The 16,240-nt window shown below is 67.2% G+C and overlaps 1 protein-coding gene across 1 annotated transcript; it reads left to right on the top strand.

Moving 5' to 3' along the window:
- The first annotated feature begins 1,081 nt into the window (after positions 1-1,081).
- Positions 1,082-14,770, top strand: AGAP2 (ArfGAP with GTPase domain, ankyrin repeat and PH domain 2). The gene is made up of 19 exons (XM_062510912.1): positions 1,082-1,278; positions 7,705-7,763; positions 7,884-7,971; positions 8,363-8,448; positions 8,524-8,665; positions 8,744-8,878; positions 9,447-9,568; positions 9,633-9,785; positions 10,201-10,287; positions 10,366-10,470; positions 10,542-10,686; positions 10,762-10,872; positions 11,442-11,588; positions 11,861-11,920; positions 12,145-12,296; positions 12,369-12,459; positions 12,872-13,094; positions 13,666-13,921; positions 14,513-14,770. Exons 1-19 carry the CDS (start codon positions 1,113-1,115, stop codon positions 14,768-14,770), a joined length of 2,586 nt encoding a protein of 861 aa, XP_062366896.1. The 5' UTR covers positions 1,082-1,112.
- Positions 14,771-16,240: the final 1,470 nt, after the last annotated feature.

The raw sequence follows: 16,240 nt of genomic DNA, 5'->3' as shown, positions 1-16,240 counted from the left end.
CCCACAGGATCCCCCATTCCTGTCTCTGCCTGGGACAGTGCAGGGGATGGGGACTCTGGGACCCCCCCGGGGGTGCTGGGACCCCAGAGTGAGTGCTGGGACCCTCCACAGGTGTTGGCACCATCCCGGGCATTGGAACCCTCCGGTCCTGGGACCCCCTGTGGGCACTTGGGGGGCGGGGGGGAGTCCATGGCTGGGTGGGGACACAGGCACCTCTCCAAGGGCCCCTGGCAGCTTCATCCCCTCCTTGAGGTGACATGGGGACACTTGGGGGGACAGGTGCGTGTGGGGGTGGGCTGTTTGTGCATGGGATGGCACACATGTCCTTAGTGTGTCCGTGTGTCGCTGCACATGTCCCCAGTGTGGGTGGTCACTGCACACGTCTGTGTGTCACTGCAGGTGTCTTTAGTGTGTCCATGTGTCACTGCAGATGTCCCCAGCTTGTGTGTGTCACTACACATGTCCTTAGCATGTCCATGTGTCACAGCACATGTCCCCAGCATGTCCGTGTGTCACTGCACACATCCCCAGTGTGTCTGTGTGTCACTGCGTGTCTGTGTGTCTCTGCACTCATCCCCAGCGACTCCGTGTGTCACTGCACATGTCACTCCACACCTCATTGGCATGTCCATGTGGCTGCATGTGTCTGTAGCGTGTCCATGTGCCCATACATATCCCTAACATGTAATTGGTGTGTCCGTGTCACTGCACACATATCCCCAGCGTGTCTGCACAAGACCCCCGTGAGTGTCCACCTGAGCACCCCAGTGTGTCCTCGGCGTGTTCCCCACAGCGCACACCTATGTGTGTGTCCCCATGTCCCTGTCCCATGTGTCACCTGTGCCACCGTCCCCCGCCCGCATCCCTGCCATGTCGCTGGCGTGGCCGTGGCGCGTTGGGGCGTGCCGGGCTGCACCCCACGGCCCTGGCGTGTCGCGGCGTGTCCCGGCGTGTCGCGGCGTGTCCCGGAGCGCTGGGGCCGGGCCCCGCCGCCGTTCCCAGCCCTGCGCGGGCCGTGACGTGTCCCGCGGGTGACGCTGCGGCTCCGGCAGGAAGCAAGTGGGGCAGCGGAGGCCGGGGGGCCGAGCGGGGTCCCAGGCCCGAGGGGTGCCATGGGGGCCCCCCGGGAGCGGCGCGAGGTTCTGGCCGCCATCCGGGCTGAGGTGGCCCGGCACGAGGGGGCCAAGGGCCACCTGAACCGGCTGGTGCGGCTCGTGGAGACCGTGCCTGAGCCCCAACTGCGCGGGAGCCTGGGCAGCGCCCTCAGGGCCCTCCGAGGTACTGGGGGGACACCGGGGCTGAGGAGCACCGGGTGGCACGGACGGGATACTGAAGGGACGTACAGACAGACAGACAGACACGGACAGAGGATGGGGGATGGACAGGTGGATGGACAAACTCCAGGTGGAGGAATGGAGAATGGGTGGGGGGAGGGATGAGGGGTGGGCAGGTGGGTGGAGGGACAAGGGATGGATGGATGGATGGATGGATGGATGGATGGATGGATGGATGGATGGATGGAAGGATGGACTTGGTGACAGTGGGCTGGCTGGACAGATGGATGGGCAGGGGACAAGTGGATGGATAGAGAGGTGGTGGCTCAAGGGATGGACAGACAGGAGGGTGTAGTGATGGACAGACACATGGGCAGATGGATGGATGATGGACAGAGGTCAGAGGATTGGAGGGGTATCCTATGGATGGATGGATGGACAGACAGATGGATATGGAGCTGGCTGGAGGCATGGATAAACACATAGACAGATGGATGGATGGGCAGATGGAAGAGATGGAGGGATGAAGGGGTGGATGGAGGATGAATAGGTGGACCAGTGGATGGACAAACAGCTGGATGCAGATACACAGCTGGAGGGGTGGACAGACAGGCAGCTGGATGCAGGGATGGATGAGTGGACAGGGGCTGGCTGGAAGGATGGACAGATAGAGGGGCATCCTCTGAATGAGCAGGAGGAGGGATGGACAGATGGATAAATGGACAGGTAGGTGGATGGAAGGAAGGAAGGAAGGAAGGATGGATGGATGGATGGATGGATGGATGGATGGATGGATGGACATGGATGGGACTGGTGTCCCACGGCCTCTGCTGGTGCCCATGGCCACACTGCAGGTCCTGTCCCAGATCAGGGGGTCCCTGCCCCCCCTTTCCAGCAGGGCCTCTTAGTCTGTGGTCCCCCCAGGGGCTGAGGCCTGATCCCCCCCAGGTGCTGCAGTGGGGCCTTGGCAGTGCCAGCCCCCCATGGGGACACATCTGGGGGGCACGGGGGGTGCAGGACCCGCTGGGGGTTGGGGATGGGGCCCCCCCATTTCCGCGACAGAGCCCTGGGGTGGTTTCCGGCTCCTGCGCTGTGGGAAATGGGGCCACTTCCTCCCTGTGTCTGCCGGGGGGGGAGGGTGGGGGGGCCCTGGGGGGATGGGGGGGCCCTCTTGGGATGAGGGGGCCCTGCTGGAGGGGTCTGAGAGGCTGCCGGGGGAGGAGATGAGGGGGGAAGCTGCTACATGGGGGGCTCGGATGCTGGGGGGGCACTTGTTTCTGGAGGGGGTCCCGTGAAAGGGGGGCCCTACTGGGGGGGGGGGGTCTGTGGAATTTGGGGTCTCCTCCCCCGAACTCCTCCAACCCACGCGGGGGTGTCCGGTGACATCACTTGGGGAGGGGTTCCACTGCCGCCTCCTGTCCGTGCCGAGCCCCCATATCCTTGTGCTCCCCCCCCCCCCCCCCCCCCACTCTGGCATCTCCCGCGCGGTTGCCGTGGCAACGGGAAGCCGGGGGATGCCGCGTTGCCAAGCGCCCGCTGTGGTACCCACAGAGCGAGCGCTGGAAGGACCACAGGCCCCCCCCCCCACTCGTGCCCTCAGAGCCCGCCCCCACCCCCGGGGTGCTGAGTGCTCTGCCCCCCTTCCCCCCCCACCGGTTTAAGCTTCCCAATTCCCACCCTGGGGGTGCAGGAGTTTTGGGGACAGGGATGGAGACAGGGATGGGGACGGGGAAGGGGATGGGGATGGGGAAAAGGATGGGACGTTCTGGTGGCGGGGTCGGACCCTCCGTGCCCCCGCCCCCTCTGGAGTGTGGGACATCAGAGCGATGGGGGAGGGGCGGCCCCTTGTTTGGGGGCAACTGGGGAGCACTGGAACGGACAAGGGGGCACTGGAGGGGGAAGCACTGGGTGGTGAGAGCAGAACCCCCCACCAGGCCCGGACAGAGTCAACTCCACAGTCACAGCCCTGGGGTGATAGCAGGGACACCTCTGCAAGTGGCCCCTCCCGGGGGAGGGGGGGGGGGAGGGGAGTCGGGGGTCTTTTGCGCGCACCCGGCGCTGTCACCGACCTCGGAGCGATGCCAGGTCCTGGGGGACCCCCGCCCGTGCCAGCCGCGCGGCAGCATCGACTCCCGGGGTGGGCACAGGGGGCCGAGGGATCCCGCCGTGCCCCAGAGCTCCGTGTCCCTCCCCAGGCTGTGACACGCGGAGCTGGGGGGGTGACGCTGGCGGGGGGGACACCAACGGCCGCGATACCTGGCCCGAGTCCACTCGGGAGACACGGGAGTGACGGGGGGTGACACCAGGGGGTCCACGGCTGGTCCCAGCGCCATCCCCGCCGTTGCCGTGGTAACGGGATGCGCAGGGATGCTGCGCCGCTGCTAAAAATGCCAGAAAAGGGGTGGATGAGTCTGCCCCGAGCCCCGCCAGGCCTCCCAGTAACTCCCAAAGCTGCCCCCACGGCCCCCGCGCAGGTGCCCTCCCGACCCAGCGTTGCTACCCGAGGATGGGGAGGGAGAGGATTTAGGAGTGTGGGGAGAAGCGGGAGGGATGGATTGACGGACGGATGGATGGATGGATGGATGGATGGATGGATGGATGGATGGATGGGAGCTGGAGGGGCCATCGGGATGGGGGGGTTATCGGCAGCCCAGCAGGTGCCGGGGCTGGAGCCGGGGGGTCGGGGGGGGCGCCCGGGAGCGTCCGCGCCTGCCCGGTAGCGGCGGGGCCGCCGCCCGCCCCCGCCCCAGCCCGGCCCTGGGAGCGGCGCATGGCGGAGAGCGGCGGCCTCGGCCGCCCCCGGCCGCTCAGGGCCCCCCCCGCCGGGCCCCGGCCCCCCCCGGCCGCTCAGGGCCCCCCACACCGGGCCCCGGCCATCACCCGCGCCGCCGCCGCCGCAGCTGCCAAGGACGAGCCCGTCGGGGCGCTGCCGTGAGCCCCGCTCCCGGGGGGTCCCGGGCATGACCCCCCCCGCCCAATAACCCCCCTTCTCCCTAAAACCCCCACCCCTCCACTTCCCCCTTCCCCGTAGCCCCATCACCCCCTCCCCATCACCGCCCCGTTTGACCCCCCCCCGCTCCCCCCACCCCCGTGTCCCTCACGCCCCATCTCCCGTCGTCCCCCATCACCCAAACCCCCCGTACCTGTGATCCCCCATTCCGTCCCACCCCCCGGACCCCCAGATCCCCATAACCCTCCCCCTCAGCCCTGACACCCCTCTGATCCTCCCCGACCCCCAAAAGCTCCCAACCCCTCCCCTCCACCCCCAGCACAGGGGTTGGGGGGTTCCCCCTACGATGCCCCCCGGCCGCTAACCCGGGGTGGGGGGTGAGGCGGGGAGGCGGCCCCGATCCCGGCGGCTGGCGGGGGGGTGGTTGTATTTCGTGGGGGGGGGGGGGGGGGGCGGCGGCGGTTCCAACCCCTCCGGGGGCGGGCGAGCGGCGAAGGCTTCGGGGAGGCAGGGCCGGGGGTGGGACCGGAGCATCACCGGCACCGGCGGCCGCGGCGCCGCGCGGGGAACGAGGGGGGCCGGGGGGGGCGCCTCGGGGGGCCCTGCCCGCACCCATGAGCAGGACCACCGGCCTCCAGCGCAGGACCACCTACCTCATCTCGCTTACGCTGGTCAAGCTCGAGTCGGTGGGCGCCGCGGGGGAGGCGGAGGAGGCGGGGGGGGGTGGCGATGGAGCCCCTGGCCCCGGGGGGGCTGCGGCTGCCCCCCGCACCCCCGAGCCCGGCCGAGCCCGGCGGCCCGAGCGGCTCTTCCAGCGGCAGGACGCGCTCCGGATAAGTACGGCCGGTCCCGGCCCCCCCGGCCCCGACGCCCCCCGCCCCCGCTCGCCCGCCTCGCCCCCCGCCGTGCCCCCCAAACCCGACCCGGCGCTGCTGCCCCCCCCGCCCCCGGCGGTGCCCCCCAAACCCGACCCGGCGCTGCTGCCCCCCCCGCCCCCGGCGGTGCCCCCCAAACCCGACCTGGCGCTGCTGCCCCCCCCGCCCCCCGCCGTGCCCCCCAAACCCGACCCGGCGCTGCTGCCCCCCCCTCTCCCGGCCTTGCTCCCCAAACCCGACCCCCGTGGGGCCAAGGGCACCTTGGAGGGGCCGGGGGAGCGGGGTCTGGCCGCCCTGGACATTCCCCAGCCCGCCGCGACCCCCCGCCGCCCGCTGCTGAGCCAGGCCACCTGGGGGGGCCCCGAGGGCCCCCCAGAAGGAGGAAGAGCCCCCCCGCCGCCCCTGGACCCCCCCACAGCCTCCCCGCACCCCTCCGCCGGCGCCCGCCGCCTCCGCCTGGCCGGTCCCAAGCCCCCCAAAGCGGGGAGCAGCGGGGGGACCCGCGGGACCCCCGACCCCCGAGCGGGCAAGGCTCCCACCAAACCTGCCGGCAGCCGCCTCTCGTGGCCCGAGGGAGAGGGGAAGGGACGCCCCAAGGCGGGGGGCAAGACCGAGGGGCCCCCTCGGGCCCGGCTGTCCCCCAGCAAGGGCAAGAGCAAGACCCTGGACTACAGCGACCTGCAGCCGGGGCCGGGGGCTCTGGTCCCCGCCCCCGCCCCCGAGACGGGGCTGAAGCGGGGACGCGAGGGGGGTCGCGCCTCCACCCGCGACCGAAAGATGCTCAAGTTCATCAGCGGCATCTTCACCAAGAGCCCTGCGGCGACCCCCACCCACCCCGCGCCCCCCTGGTCTCCCCCCGGCGCCGACCCGGCCAGGGCCACCCCCCACAGTGAGTACCGGCCCGGGGGACCCGGGGGTCGCCCCGGCCGTCGCTCGGTGTCCCCACGCCCCTCGGTGGCCTGGGGCAGCTGTCCCAGTGCCGGCTGTGGCCGTGGTGTTGTGCCTCAGTTTTCGTGGTGGAGGGAGGAGGCGTGCAGATCTCCGGGTCCCGTGTGGGGCAGGAGGACCCATCTGTTCCCCATGGCTGTCAGGATGATGGGTGCTGGGGAACAAGGGGGGCTGTGACCCCCCGGGCTGGATTGTCCCATGTTTTTGTGCCTTTGGGGCCATGTGGGGTGTCCGATTTGGTGAGACCCGGTGCTGGCCGTGCTGGGGATCCTGTGCCTCGGTTTCCCCATTGGGGGAACTCCATGGGAGTCAGGCGCGGCCCCCACCCCCATCGTTCTGTCCCAACATCCGTCCGTCTATCCTCGCCTCCATCTGTGCGTCACACCCCTGCATCCTGTCCCCCATCTGCCCGGTCCCCCATGTCCTGCTGTCCCCCCAGCATCCCTCTGTCTGCCTGCACGCACCTTGACACCATGGGGTGCGTGGGCAGCACCTGCAGGGCCCGGGGGTGGCAGCTCGGTGACAGTGAGGGGTGACAGGCGACGTTAACCCTCTCCCTGGCTGGCATGCATGGCACGGCTCTGTGTTGGTGGCAGAAACTGAGGCACAGAAATGGGGGCACCCTCTGACTGTGTCCTGCCTCAGGTTTCCCCTTTGTGGTGCCACCACTGCCCAGAGGGGCTGGGGATGCCAAGTAGGAGATGTGGGGGGCACAGGGTACATCCTTGTGCCATGCCAGCTGCTTGTGCCATGCTGTGTCTTTGCATGCCACACGCTGCTGCTCGCTGCGTTCTGGTGCCATTGTAGCCTCGTGCCCGTCGTGTGCCGTGTCCTCGTGTCATGTCCTGTCCTCATGCTACACCACGTCCTTGTGCCATGCTGTGTCCTCTTGTCGCCTCCTGTCCTTGTGCCATACCATGTCCTTGTGCCACACTGCCACAGTGTCCTGGTGTCCATCGTGTCCGTGTGCCACAACTTGCACCCATGCCATGCTGCATCCTCAGGCCTGAGGTTGTCATGCACCACTGGCATCGTGTCCTCATGTCCATCATGTGCTGGATTCCATGGTGTCCTCATGCCAACCCACATCCTCCTGCCATGCTGTGTCCTGGGGCCCATCATGTCCTTGTGCCACATCCTTGTGCGGCGCTGTGTCCTAGTACCTGTCATGACCTGATGGATCCTACTGTGGCCTGGTTCCCACTGTGTCCCCATGCCACACCATGTCCTGGTGCCATCTGCGCCCTTGTGGCTGTCATGTCCTTGAATCCATGGTGTCCTCGTGCCATGCCACATCCTTGTGCCACAGAGCGTCCTGGTGTCATAGCTCCCATCGTGTCCCTGTGCCACGATGTTCTCCCACAACGCTCCATCCCCATGCCCACCATGTCCCCATGCCCTCTGTGTCCTCGTGCCTTGGCACACGACGCCTCGTGCTGCCACGTCCCCGTCCCTGCCACGTGGCATCTCCACGTCCTCGTGCCGCCCCCGCGGGCCCGCTGCCGTTGCTGGGTGACAGCTGGTGGCCGCCCACGCAGGAAGCTGCTGCTGCGCTGCGGGGTGGGGGCCCCCCGGGGATTGGGGTGTCAGGGGCTGCTGGGGGTTGCCCGGGGTTCCTGGGGGTCCTGGGCTCTGTCTCACCCATCTCCCTCCACAGAGGCCTTGGTGAACAGCCAGGAGTGGACCCTGGGCCGCTCTATCCCTGAGATCCGCCTGGTGGGTGCCATGTCGCTGTGTCCTTGTATCCTCATGTCCCCCTGTCCTTGTGTCCCTGTGCCCCCATATCCTCGTGTCCCCATGTCCTCAGCCATCCTGACATCCCCTCTGCTCATCCAGGGGGTCCTCGGCAGCAGCAAGAGCGGGAAGTCGGCGCTCGTCCACCGGTTCCTTACCGGCTCCTATGTGGGCCTGGAGCCCACTGAGAGTGAGTGGTTATGGGATGGGCACGGGCATGGGATGGACATGGGCATGAGCATGTCACAGGATGGGTTTGGTGATGGAATGGCCATGGGAATGGAGATGGAGGAGTGGGCATACCCATGGAGCTGGGCATGGGATGGACACGTTGTGGGGCTGGGCATGACCACAGGATGGACACGGTCATGATGCTGGGTATGGACATGGTGGAGATGGTGAAGGGGATGGACATGGCCACAGAATGGGCAAGGTCATGGTGCTGGTCCTGGCTCGGGGACTTTTGGGGTCAAAGTGCTGGTCACATGTGGTGCTGGCCACAGCCATGGGACATCCCATCCATGTGGGCAGAGCATACCTGCAGGGTCCCCCATCCCTTCCCCTCCCCTCCCCCACTGCAGGTGGACAGTTCAAGCGGGAGGTGACGGTTGATGGCCAGAGCCACCTCCTGCTCATCCGGGAGGAGGCCGGCACCCCGGACGCACAGGTACGAGGGGACCAGGGCCCGGGGGGGGCCACGTTGGCCAGAGCCGAGCCCTGACCCCAGCCCGTGACCCCCCAGTTTGCCAGCTGGGCGGACGCCGTCATCTTCGTCTTTAGCCTGGAGAGTGAGAGCAGCTTTGAGGAGGTGGCGCAGCTGCACGCGCTGCTCAGCGACCTCCGCGGCACCAGCGACGTGGCCCTGGCGCTGGTGGGCACCCAGGGTGAGCCAGGGACACGGCGGGATCCTGTGGGGCTGGGAGTGGGATGGGGCACCCTCAGCTCACCTCCTGACTCCCCAGACAAGATCAGCTCGTCCAGCCCGCGAGTGGTGGAGGACACACGCGCCCGGGCGCTCTGCGGGGACATGCGGCGCTGCCTCTACTACGAGACCTGCGCCACGTACGGCCTCAACGTGGACCGGGTCTTCACTGAGGGTGGGTGACCGTGCCCTGGGGGGTGGGGAGACCGTGGGAGGGGGCTGGTGACATGGTGAGATGGGGACACTGACCAGTGTGTAACGGGGACCGTGGCCAGGTGGGAAAGGGATGGTGGCCAGTGTGGAATGGGCATAGTGGGAGGAGGCTGTGATCTGGTCAGACAGGGATGGTGGCCAGCGTGGGATCACATCTGGGTCAAGGAGAATGGTGGCCAGATGGCACAGGGCCATGTCTAGGTGAGACAGGGACTATGTCCAGGTGGGATGGAGACAGGGGACAGGGAAATGAAGGGGACCATGTCTAGGTGTGCCAGACCCATAGCTGGGTAGGTCAGGGACCGTGTCCACCCCATGTGGGATGGGGGCCACATCCAGGTGGGATGGGGGCAGTGGCCAGTGGCTGGGTGGGATGGGTACCATGTCCAAGTAGGATGGGGACCATGTCCAGGTGGGGTGGGGGCAGTGTACAGCTGGGATGAGGATGGAGACCGTGTCCAGGTGTGGGTATCCAGGCCGGTGGCTGGGCAGGTTGGGGGTCCGGCCCTCCTGACTCAGGGTCCCCTCAGTGGCCCAGAAGGCCGTGGCGCTGAAGAAGCAGCAGCAGATGATGGCGTCCTGCAAATCCCTGCCCAGCTCCCCGAGCCACTCTGCTGCCTCCACCCCCGTGGGAGGCGTCCACCCCGGCCAGGTAACCCTCGGCCCCCTGCCCCGGCCCCCTGACCACAGCCCAGGCTGACTCCACATCCCCCCAGACCAGCAATGGTGGCCACACCAGCGACTACTCGTCCTCACTGCCATCCACCCCCAACGTGAGCCACCGGGAGCTGCGCAGTGAGACCCCGGCCCCCCTGGGCACCCCCAGCTCGCTGCACCGCGGGGCCAAGCGCCGTACCAGCCTCTTCGCCGTGAGTGCCCGCGGGCCCTGCCAGGGGGTGGCACTGGGGGGCACGTGGCACCCTGGCTTTTCCCCTGGCATGGTGATGGTGACACAGGGGGATGTGACATCCAGGGTGTCCCCTTGACATTGTTAGCCAGAATGACATCATGATAGGGTGGTGGCAGTAAGGGACATATGGCACCTGAGGTGTCCCCTGACAGGGTGATGACATTTAGGGGCATGTGGCATCTCAGTTGTCACCTCGGCATGGTAGTGGTGGCACTGAGGGACACCTGGGCACCATCATGAGGGCCACGGTAGTGGGGTCTGTGGCACCCTAATGTTCTCACCATCAGGCTTCAGCAGTGGGGGACATGTGGGCACCCCATTGTCCCCAGCTGTGCCACGAGTCCCACCCCCTGTCCCTGTCCCCGTTCCCACAGACACGCCGTGGCAGCGACTCTGAGAAGCGCAGCCTGGACAGCCGCGGCGAGGTGGCTGGCAGTGGCCGTGCCATCCCCATCAAACAGGTGGGTTGTGGCAGTGGCAGGAGGACATGGGGTGGGTCCCAGTGTTCCCTCTGTCCCCTCACTGTTCCCTGTCCCCAGAGCTTCCTGCTGAAGCGCAGCGGCAACTCCCTGAACAAGGAGTGGAAGAAGAAATACGTGACCCTGTCCAGCAATGGCCTCCTCTTCTACCACCCCAGCATCAATGTGAGTGTCCCCGTCTCCCTGTGGTCCCCAAAGTGTGGGAGGGCCCGGTGTCACGACCGCTATCCCCCCAGGACTACATCCACAGCACCCACGGGAAGGAGATGGACCTGCTCCGCACCACGGTCAAGGTGCCCGGGAAGCGCCCGCCCCGCGCCATCTCTGCCTGTGGCCCCTCAGCCAGCATCAACGGGCTGCTGCGGGACCCTGAGCCGGGCGGTGAGTGCCCAGGGGACACCGGTGCTGGGGGGCACAGCACGGGGACCACTGTGACACTGTCCCTCCCCCTTGTAGCTGGTGTGCCCTCTGTGGGGCTGAGCCTCCCCCCCGAGCCGGGGCTGAAGGTGGTGGGCAAGGGGTCACTGCAGCGCTGCGCCTCCGCCTCCGGCGCCAAGCTCGCCTCAGGTGAGTGATGCCAGCAGGGACACGACCACCTCCCGGGGCACGGGAGAGACTGCCCCATGGTGGCCACACTGAGCACGGTGACTCAGGGACGTGGTGCTGGTGGCCACACTGAAACTGCTAGCCCTGGTGAGAATGTGGGCCTGGCTGGCCCAGAAGCCTCAATGAACCTGGTGAGCCCGGTGAGCCCACTGGTCCTGGTGGCCCTCAGGACTCTGGTGAGCCAAGAGGTTTCTGTGACCCTGGTGGTCCCAGGGATTTTGGTAAGACCAATGAACTTGGTGGCCTTGGGGGTGAGTCCTGGTGATCCCAGAGAGATCAGTGACCCTGGTGAGCTCTGATAACCCCAGTGTGCCCAGCACCTCTGGTGGACTTGTGACCCTGGTGACCCAAGTGAGTCCAGTGGCCCTGGTGGCCCAAGCGATACTGCCGAGCCCAGTGGACTTGTTGACCCTGGCCCTTTCTTACCTGAGTTGTTCTGATGGACTCGGTGACCTGCTGGCCTCAATGGTCCTGGTGTGCTCCCTGGTGTCCATGGTGACCGCAGTGCCCCATGTGTGGTCTCTTGGCAGAGTCCCCCTTGTCCTTCGAGGCCGTGTCCAGCCCTGGCAGCGCAGGCAGGGACCCTCCACCATCACCACTGGTGGACAGGAAGAAGCACCGGCGGAAGAAGCTGATGACGCCTTCCAAGACCGAGGGCTCGGGTGGGCAGGCAGAAGGTGGGTGCCAAGGCAATGTGTCCCCAGCCCCAGTCACCCATGGCGCTGTGGGGACAAGGCCACCATCCTCCACGGCAATGATGCCCCAGAATTCGGGGGGATCTGGGGTGCTGCTGCCCCTCACCCCCTGTCCATGCTCAGCCACGCTGTCCACGCACCCCCCTCGCTCTGCCACTGCCTGCCACCTTCTGCACCATCCCCAGGGCTTCGCGGGCCCCCCTGACTCTGTCCCCGTTTCCTCTCTCTACTCCTGCTGCCCGGACCCTCCGCAGCCAAGCGCAAAATGTGGAAATTAAAAAGTTTTGGTAGTTTAAGAAATATTTATAAAACAGGTAACGTGGCGTGAGCGGTGCCTCCCGTGCATGTGGCTGTGCCCCCCTTGCCTGCTGCTAGCACACAACCCAGGAGGGGTGGTGACCACTGGGGAGGGGGGTAGGGCAGAATTTGGGTGCCGGGGTGGATGTGGGGGGCTGGAGTGGACACTGGGCCAGTCCAGCCCCTTGTGGGTGTAGGAACCCCGATCCCACCGCCCCCCTGGGGGTCTCTGGTCCTGCAGAGGAGGAGAACTTTGAGTTTCTGATCGTGTCAAGCACGGGGCAGACGTGGCACTTCGAGGCGGGCAGCTTCGAGGAGCGCGACGCGTGGGTGCAGGCCATCGAGAGCCAGATCCTGGCCAGCCTGCAGTGCTGCGAGAGCAGCAAGAACAAGGTGGGACCTTGGCAGGGGCTGGCAGGGTCCCTGTGTCACCCCCCTGCCCCTCTCACCCCCACGTCTCTCCAGGCACGCATGGACAGCCAGAGTGAGGCCGTGGCCATCCAGGCCATCCGCAATGCCCGTGGGAACTCGCTCTGCGTGGACTGCGGGGCACCCAGTGAGTCCCCAGGGGCACTGGGAAACAACGGGGGGGGCACGGGCGGGCACGGGACATGGGGGGACATTGCTTCGTGGGGCAGCAGTGCCATGGGCCTGGCAGAGCACTGAATCCAGATGATGGTGCACGAGGTGAGGTTGTGTCATGGGCCACCTGGCAACCAGGACTAGGGAGAGCTGTGGGCACGTGATGCCCACATGATGTGTGACACAATGCCATGAGCCACACAGTGCCATGGGACACATGATGACATGGTGACACAATGGTGCCATGAGCCACACTGTGCCATAGATCACAGCAGCCGTGTGGCACGCCGTGGGGCACACTGTGTCCCACACCAGGGGGTGCCCCAAAACCAGGGGTGCCCCTGCTTCACCCAGCACCCCAATCACCCTCCCCGCTCCTCCCACAGACCCCACGTGGGCCAGCCTGAACCTGGGTGCCCTGATCTGCATCGAGTGCTCGGGCATCCACCGCAACCTGGGCACGCACGTGTCGCGTGTGCGCTCGCTGGACTTGGATGATTGGCCCCGGGAGCTGACCCTGGTGCTCACGGCCATCGGCAACGCCACCGCCAACAGCATCTGGGAGCAGAACCCTCGTGGCCGCTGCAAGCCCACCCACGAGTCCTCCCGGTGGGTGTCCCCCAGCTCCACTCCTGCGTCCCCCCGGTGTCACCCCACGTCTCTGATGCCATCACATGTCCCTGTCCTCTGTGCCACCATGACGCCACCATGCAATCCTTGATGTCCTGTGTCCCCACCCTGCATGTCGCTGCCGTGCCATCCCATGGACTCTGATGCCTGTTATCCCCATGTCATCATGGTGCCACCCTATGTCCCCAATGTCCCCGTGTCCCCACCCCCCTGTCCCTTATGACCCCACAATTCAGCAATGCCACACTGCAATGCCCTGCTCTTCCTGACACCCCTGTGTCCCCATCTCCTATGCCACCCTGCTGCCACCCTGCTGCCACCCTGTGTCCCTGACCATCATGCGTCCCCCCCCGTTTTCACTCTCCCTGCTCCTGTAACAACCCCTGCCACACCACCAGCTGTTGTCCCTTGTCCCTGCCACCCCTGTGTCCTCCCATCATGACCGTACCCCACAGCCAGGGAGGGGCAGGAATTGTGGATGTGTCCCATGGTGCCGCCCTGCTGTCCCTGACACGCCATGTCCCCTGTGTCCCCATGCCCCCGTGCCCAGGGAGGAGAGGGAATCGTGGATTCGTGCCAAGTACGAGCAGCGGCTGTTCCTGGCACCGCTGCCCGTGGCTGAGGCGCCGCTGGCCGAGCGGCTGCTGGAGGCCGTGCGAGAGCAGGACCTGCCCACGGTGCTGCTGCTGCTGGCCCACAGCCACAAGGACCAGCTCAACGTGGCCATGGCAGACACGGATCGGCGCACAGCGCTGCACCTGGCCTGTGACACCGCCCAGGTGGTCGTCACCCAGCTCCTGGTGTGGGTACGTGGGGCAGGGGGTGGCTGTGAAGAGGGGAGCAGCGGGGTCTTGGGGTGGCTGCAGGAGATGTGATGTGGTCATGGGGACCATGGGGTGATCATGGGGGAGGCAGTACGGTTTTGGGGGATTGCGTGTGGTCTTGGGGACCATGGCAAGTGACATGGCCATGGGGACCGTGGGGTGGCTTTGGGGGACTTGGTGTTGCCATGAGGTGGTCTAGGGGAGTGTGAGGTGTTCATAGGGCACCTGGAGCGGGCTTGGGGATCACGGCACAGCAAGGGGGAAGATCATGGGGTTGCAGGGACCGTGATGTGGCTGTGGGGGATGTGGTGCTGCCATGGGGGATGTGGGGTGGCCAGAAGACAAATGACACGGTAATGGGGGACATGGCCTGGTCATAGGGGATGTTGTGCGGTCTTGGGGACAACAGCCTGACCGTGGGGGATGTAAAGTGTCCGTGGGAATCCTGGGACAGCCATGGGAGGAGCACTGGGCTCCCCTGGGGGCACGTGCCCGGACCACGGGGGATATCACCCATCCCGGTCGCGGGCACTGCGCGGCGGCCTCGCGGGTGACGCGTGGCTGTGCCCGCAGTACGGGGCCGATGTGCGGGCACGGGATGGCCACGGCCGCACCGCGCTGTTCTACGCCCGCCGCGCCGGCAGCCGCGAGTGCGCGGACATCCTGCTGCAACACGGCTGTCCCGGAGAGGGGCCCGGCAGCCCCCCGACCCCCGGCAGCCCCCCGATCCCGGGCCCTCCCACCCCCGGCGGTCCCCCGACCCCCGGGCCCCGCCGCCGCAGCAGCTGCGCCAGCGTGGGCCCCTGCGAGCCCCGGTCCGCCCTCGTATAGCCCTGAGGGCCCGGAGCCCCCCGGTGCCCCCGACTGCGCGTGCCCGCAGCCCCGGGGGCATCCCGGTGCCACCCCCGGGGTCACCCCTTGCCCACGGTTTGTACTTTTGATGCTCTATTTATTATCCTTTCCGTGTCGGGGTCTCCGCTGGTCCTCTCCCATCCCTCCGTGCCCAGGACCTCCATGCCAGGGGTGATGCCACTGCCACCCAAATGTCCCCTTTGTGTCCCTTCCCGGGGTTTTGTGCCCCAGAATGGGGTGGGAACAGCTGGGGTCGGGGTACTGAGGCCGGGTAGCCCCTGCTCATGTCATCATCCCCTGTCCCCGTCAGCCCTGCCCATGTCACCCTGTCCCCTCTCCACTGCCCCCTGCTCACATCACCCTGTCCTACCCCCGATCCCAGCTCCCGCGTGCTGTGTCCCCTCCCCATGTCACCTCCCCAGCCGCTCCCCCCTCCCCCTGCCACCCCCCCGTCCCAGCCTCATGTCCCTGTCCCCATGTTCCCCCCGGCCGTGTCCCCCACGCCCTGGCACAGCCCCGGCTCGTTGGTAGGATCAGAGCAGACCCCGACGCCTCTCCTTTTCTACAACAACCTTTTGTACTCCCCCTCCCCCCTTCCGTGCCCTGACACCGCCCCCGCCCCCCCCCATGGCCCGACCTCCCCTCGGCGTCCCCTCGGGATCCCCGTTAATTTATTGCTTTGTTTAGCGATAGGATAGAGCCAGCCCCTCCCCCCCGCGGGGGGGGGCACCGCCGGCGGGACCCCAGACCCCCCTCCCGCCGGCCTGGGGGGGCCGCCGCGTCCCCCTGCCGGGACCCCCATGAATGTAGGGGCGCCCCAGCTGTGACGCCCCCGACACGCCCCGGCGGGGCCGGCGGGGCTGAGCCAGGGACCCCGGGTGGGGCCGGGGGGGGCGGCAGGAGAGGCCGGGGGTGGCCCAGGCCCGGGGGTCGCTCGGGGGTCCGGGCCGTGTACAGTGTTTTCATCTCTCGGGTGTAACTGTAAGTACGTGACAATGTCGGACTCTGGTGCTGTGAGCCGGTTCGTCCTTCCCGCGGGGGACACGGGGGACACGGAGTGGGGGGGCACAGGGGACATGGAGAGCACGGGGGACACAGCGTGCAGGGGGCTCAAGGGAAGGGTGACACGGGGTGCTGAGGGCATGGCGGGGTGAGTGACACATTCACGGGGTGGGTGACACAGGGCGGCACACAGAGGCGTGAATGACACGAAGATGGGTCACACGGTGACAGGGGGTGGGTGACAGTGAGTGACAGGCGGGGTGTCACAGGAGAAGGTCGGGGTCCGGCCTCTGTGCACGGCTAGGGAGCACTGGGGTGGACTTGGGGCAAAGCGGAGCATTGAGGAGTAACCGGGATACTGGAGGCACTGGAGGGTACTGGGCGGCACTGGGGACGGGCTGCGGCTCCGGCCCGTGCCCGGCCGGTCAGCGGCTCCTCTGCACTGAC

This window comes from Cinclus cinclus, chromosome 30, assembly GCF_963662255.1.
Source record: "Cinclus cinclus chromosome 30, bCinCin1.1, whole genome shotgun sequence".
NCBI lineage: Eukaryota > Metazoa > Chordata > Aves > Passeriformes > Cinclidae > Cinclus > Cinclus cinclus.
The sequence above is the reverse complement of the archived record's forward strand: the minus strand, read 5'-3'. Positions and strand labels throughout refer to the sequence as shown.

Excerpts from the sequence above, each read along its gene's own strand:
- AGAP2 (XM_062510912.1), top strand. The coding sequence starts at position 1,113 with ATGGGGGCCCCCCGGGAGCGGCGCGAGGTTCTGGCCGCCATCCGGGCT. Across the intron at positions 9,786-10,200 it reads GCCGTACCAGCCTCTTCGCC|ACACGCCGTGGCAGCGACTC; the intron begins GTGAGTGCCCGC and ends CCGTTCCCACAG. Across the intron at positions 10,471-10,541 it reads TCTACCACCCCAGCATCAAT|GACTACATCCACAGCACCCA; the intron begins GTGAGTGTCCCC and ends CTATCCCCCCAG.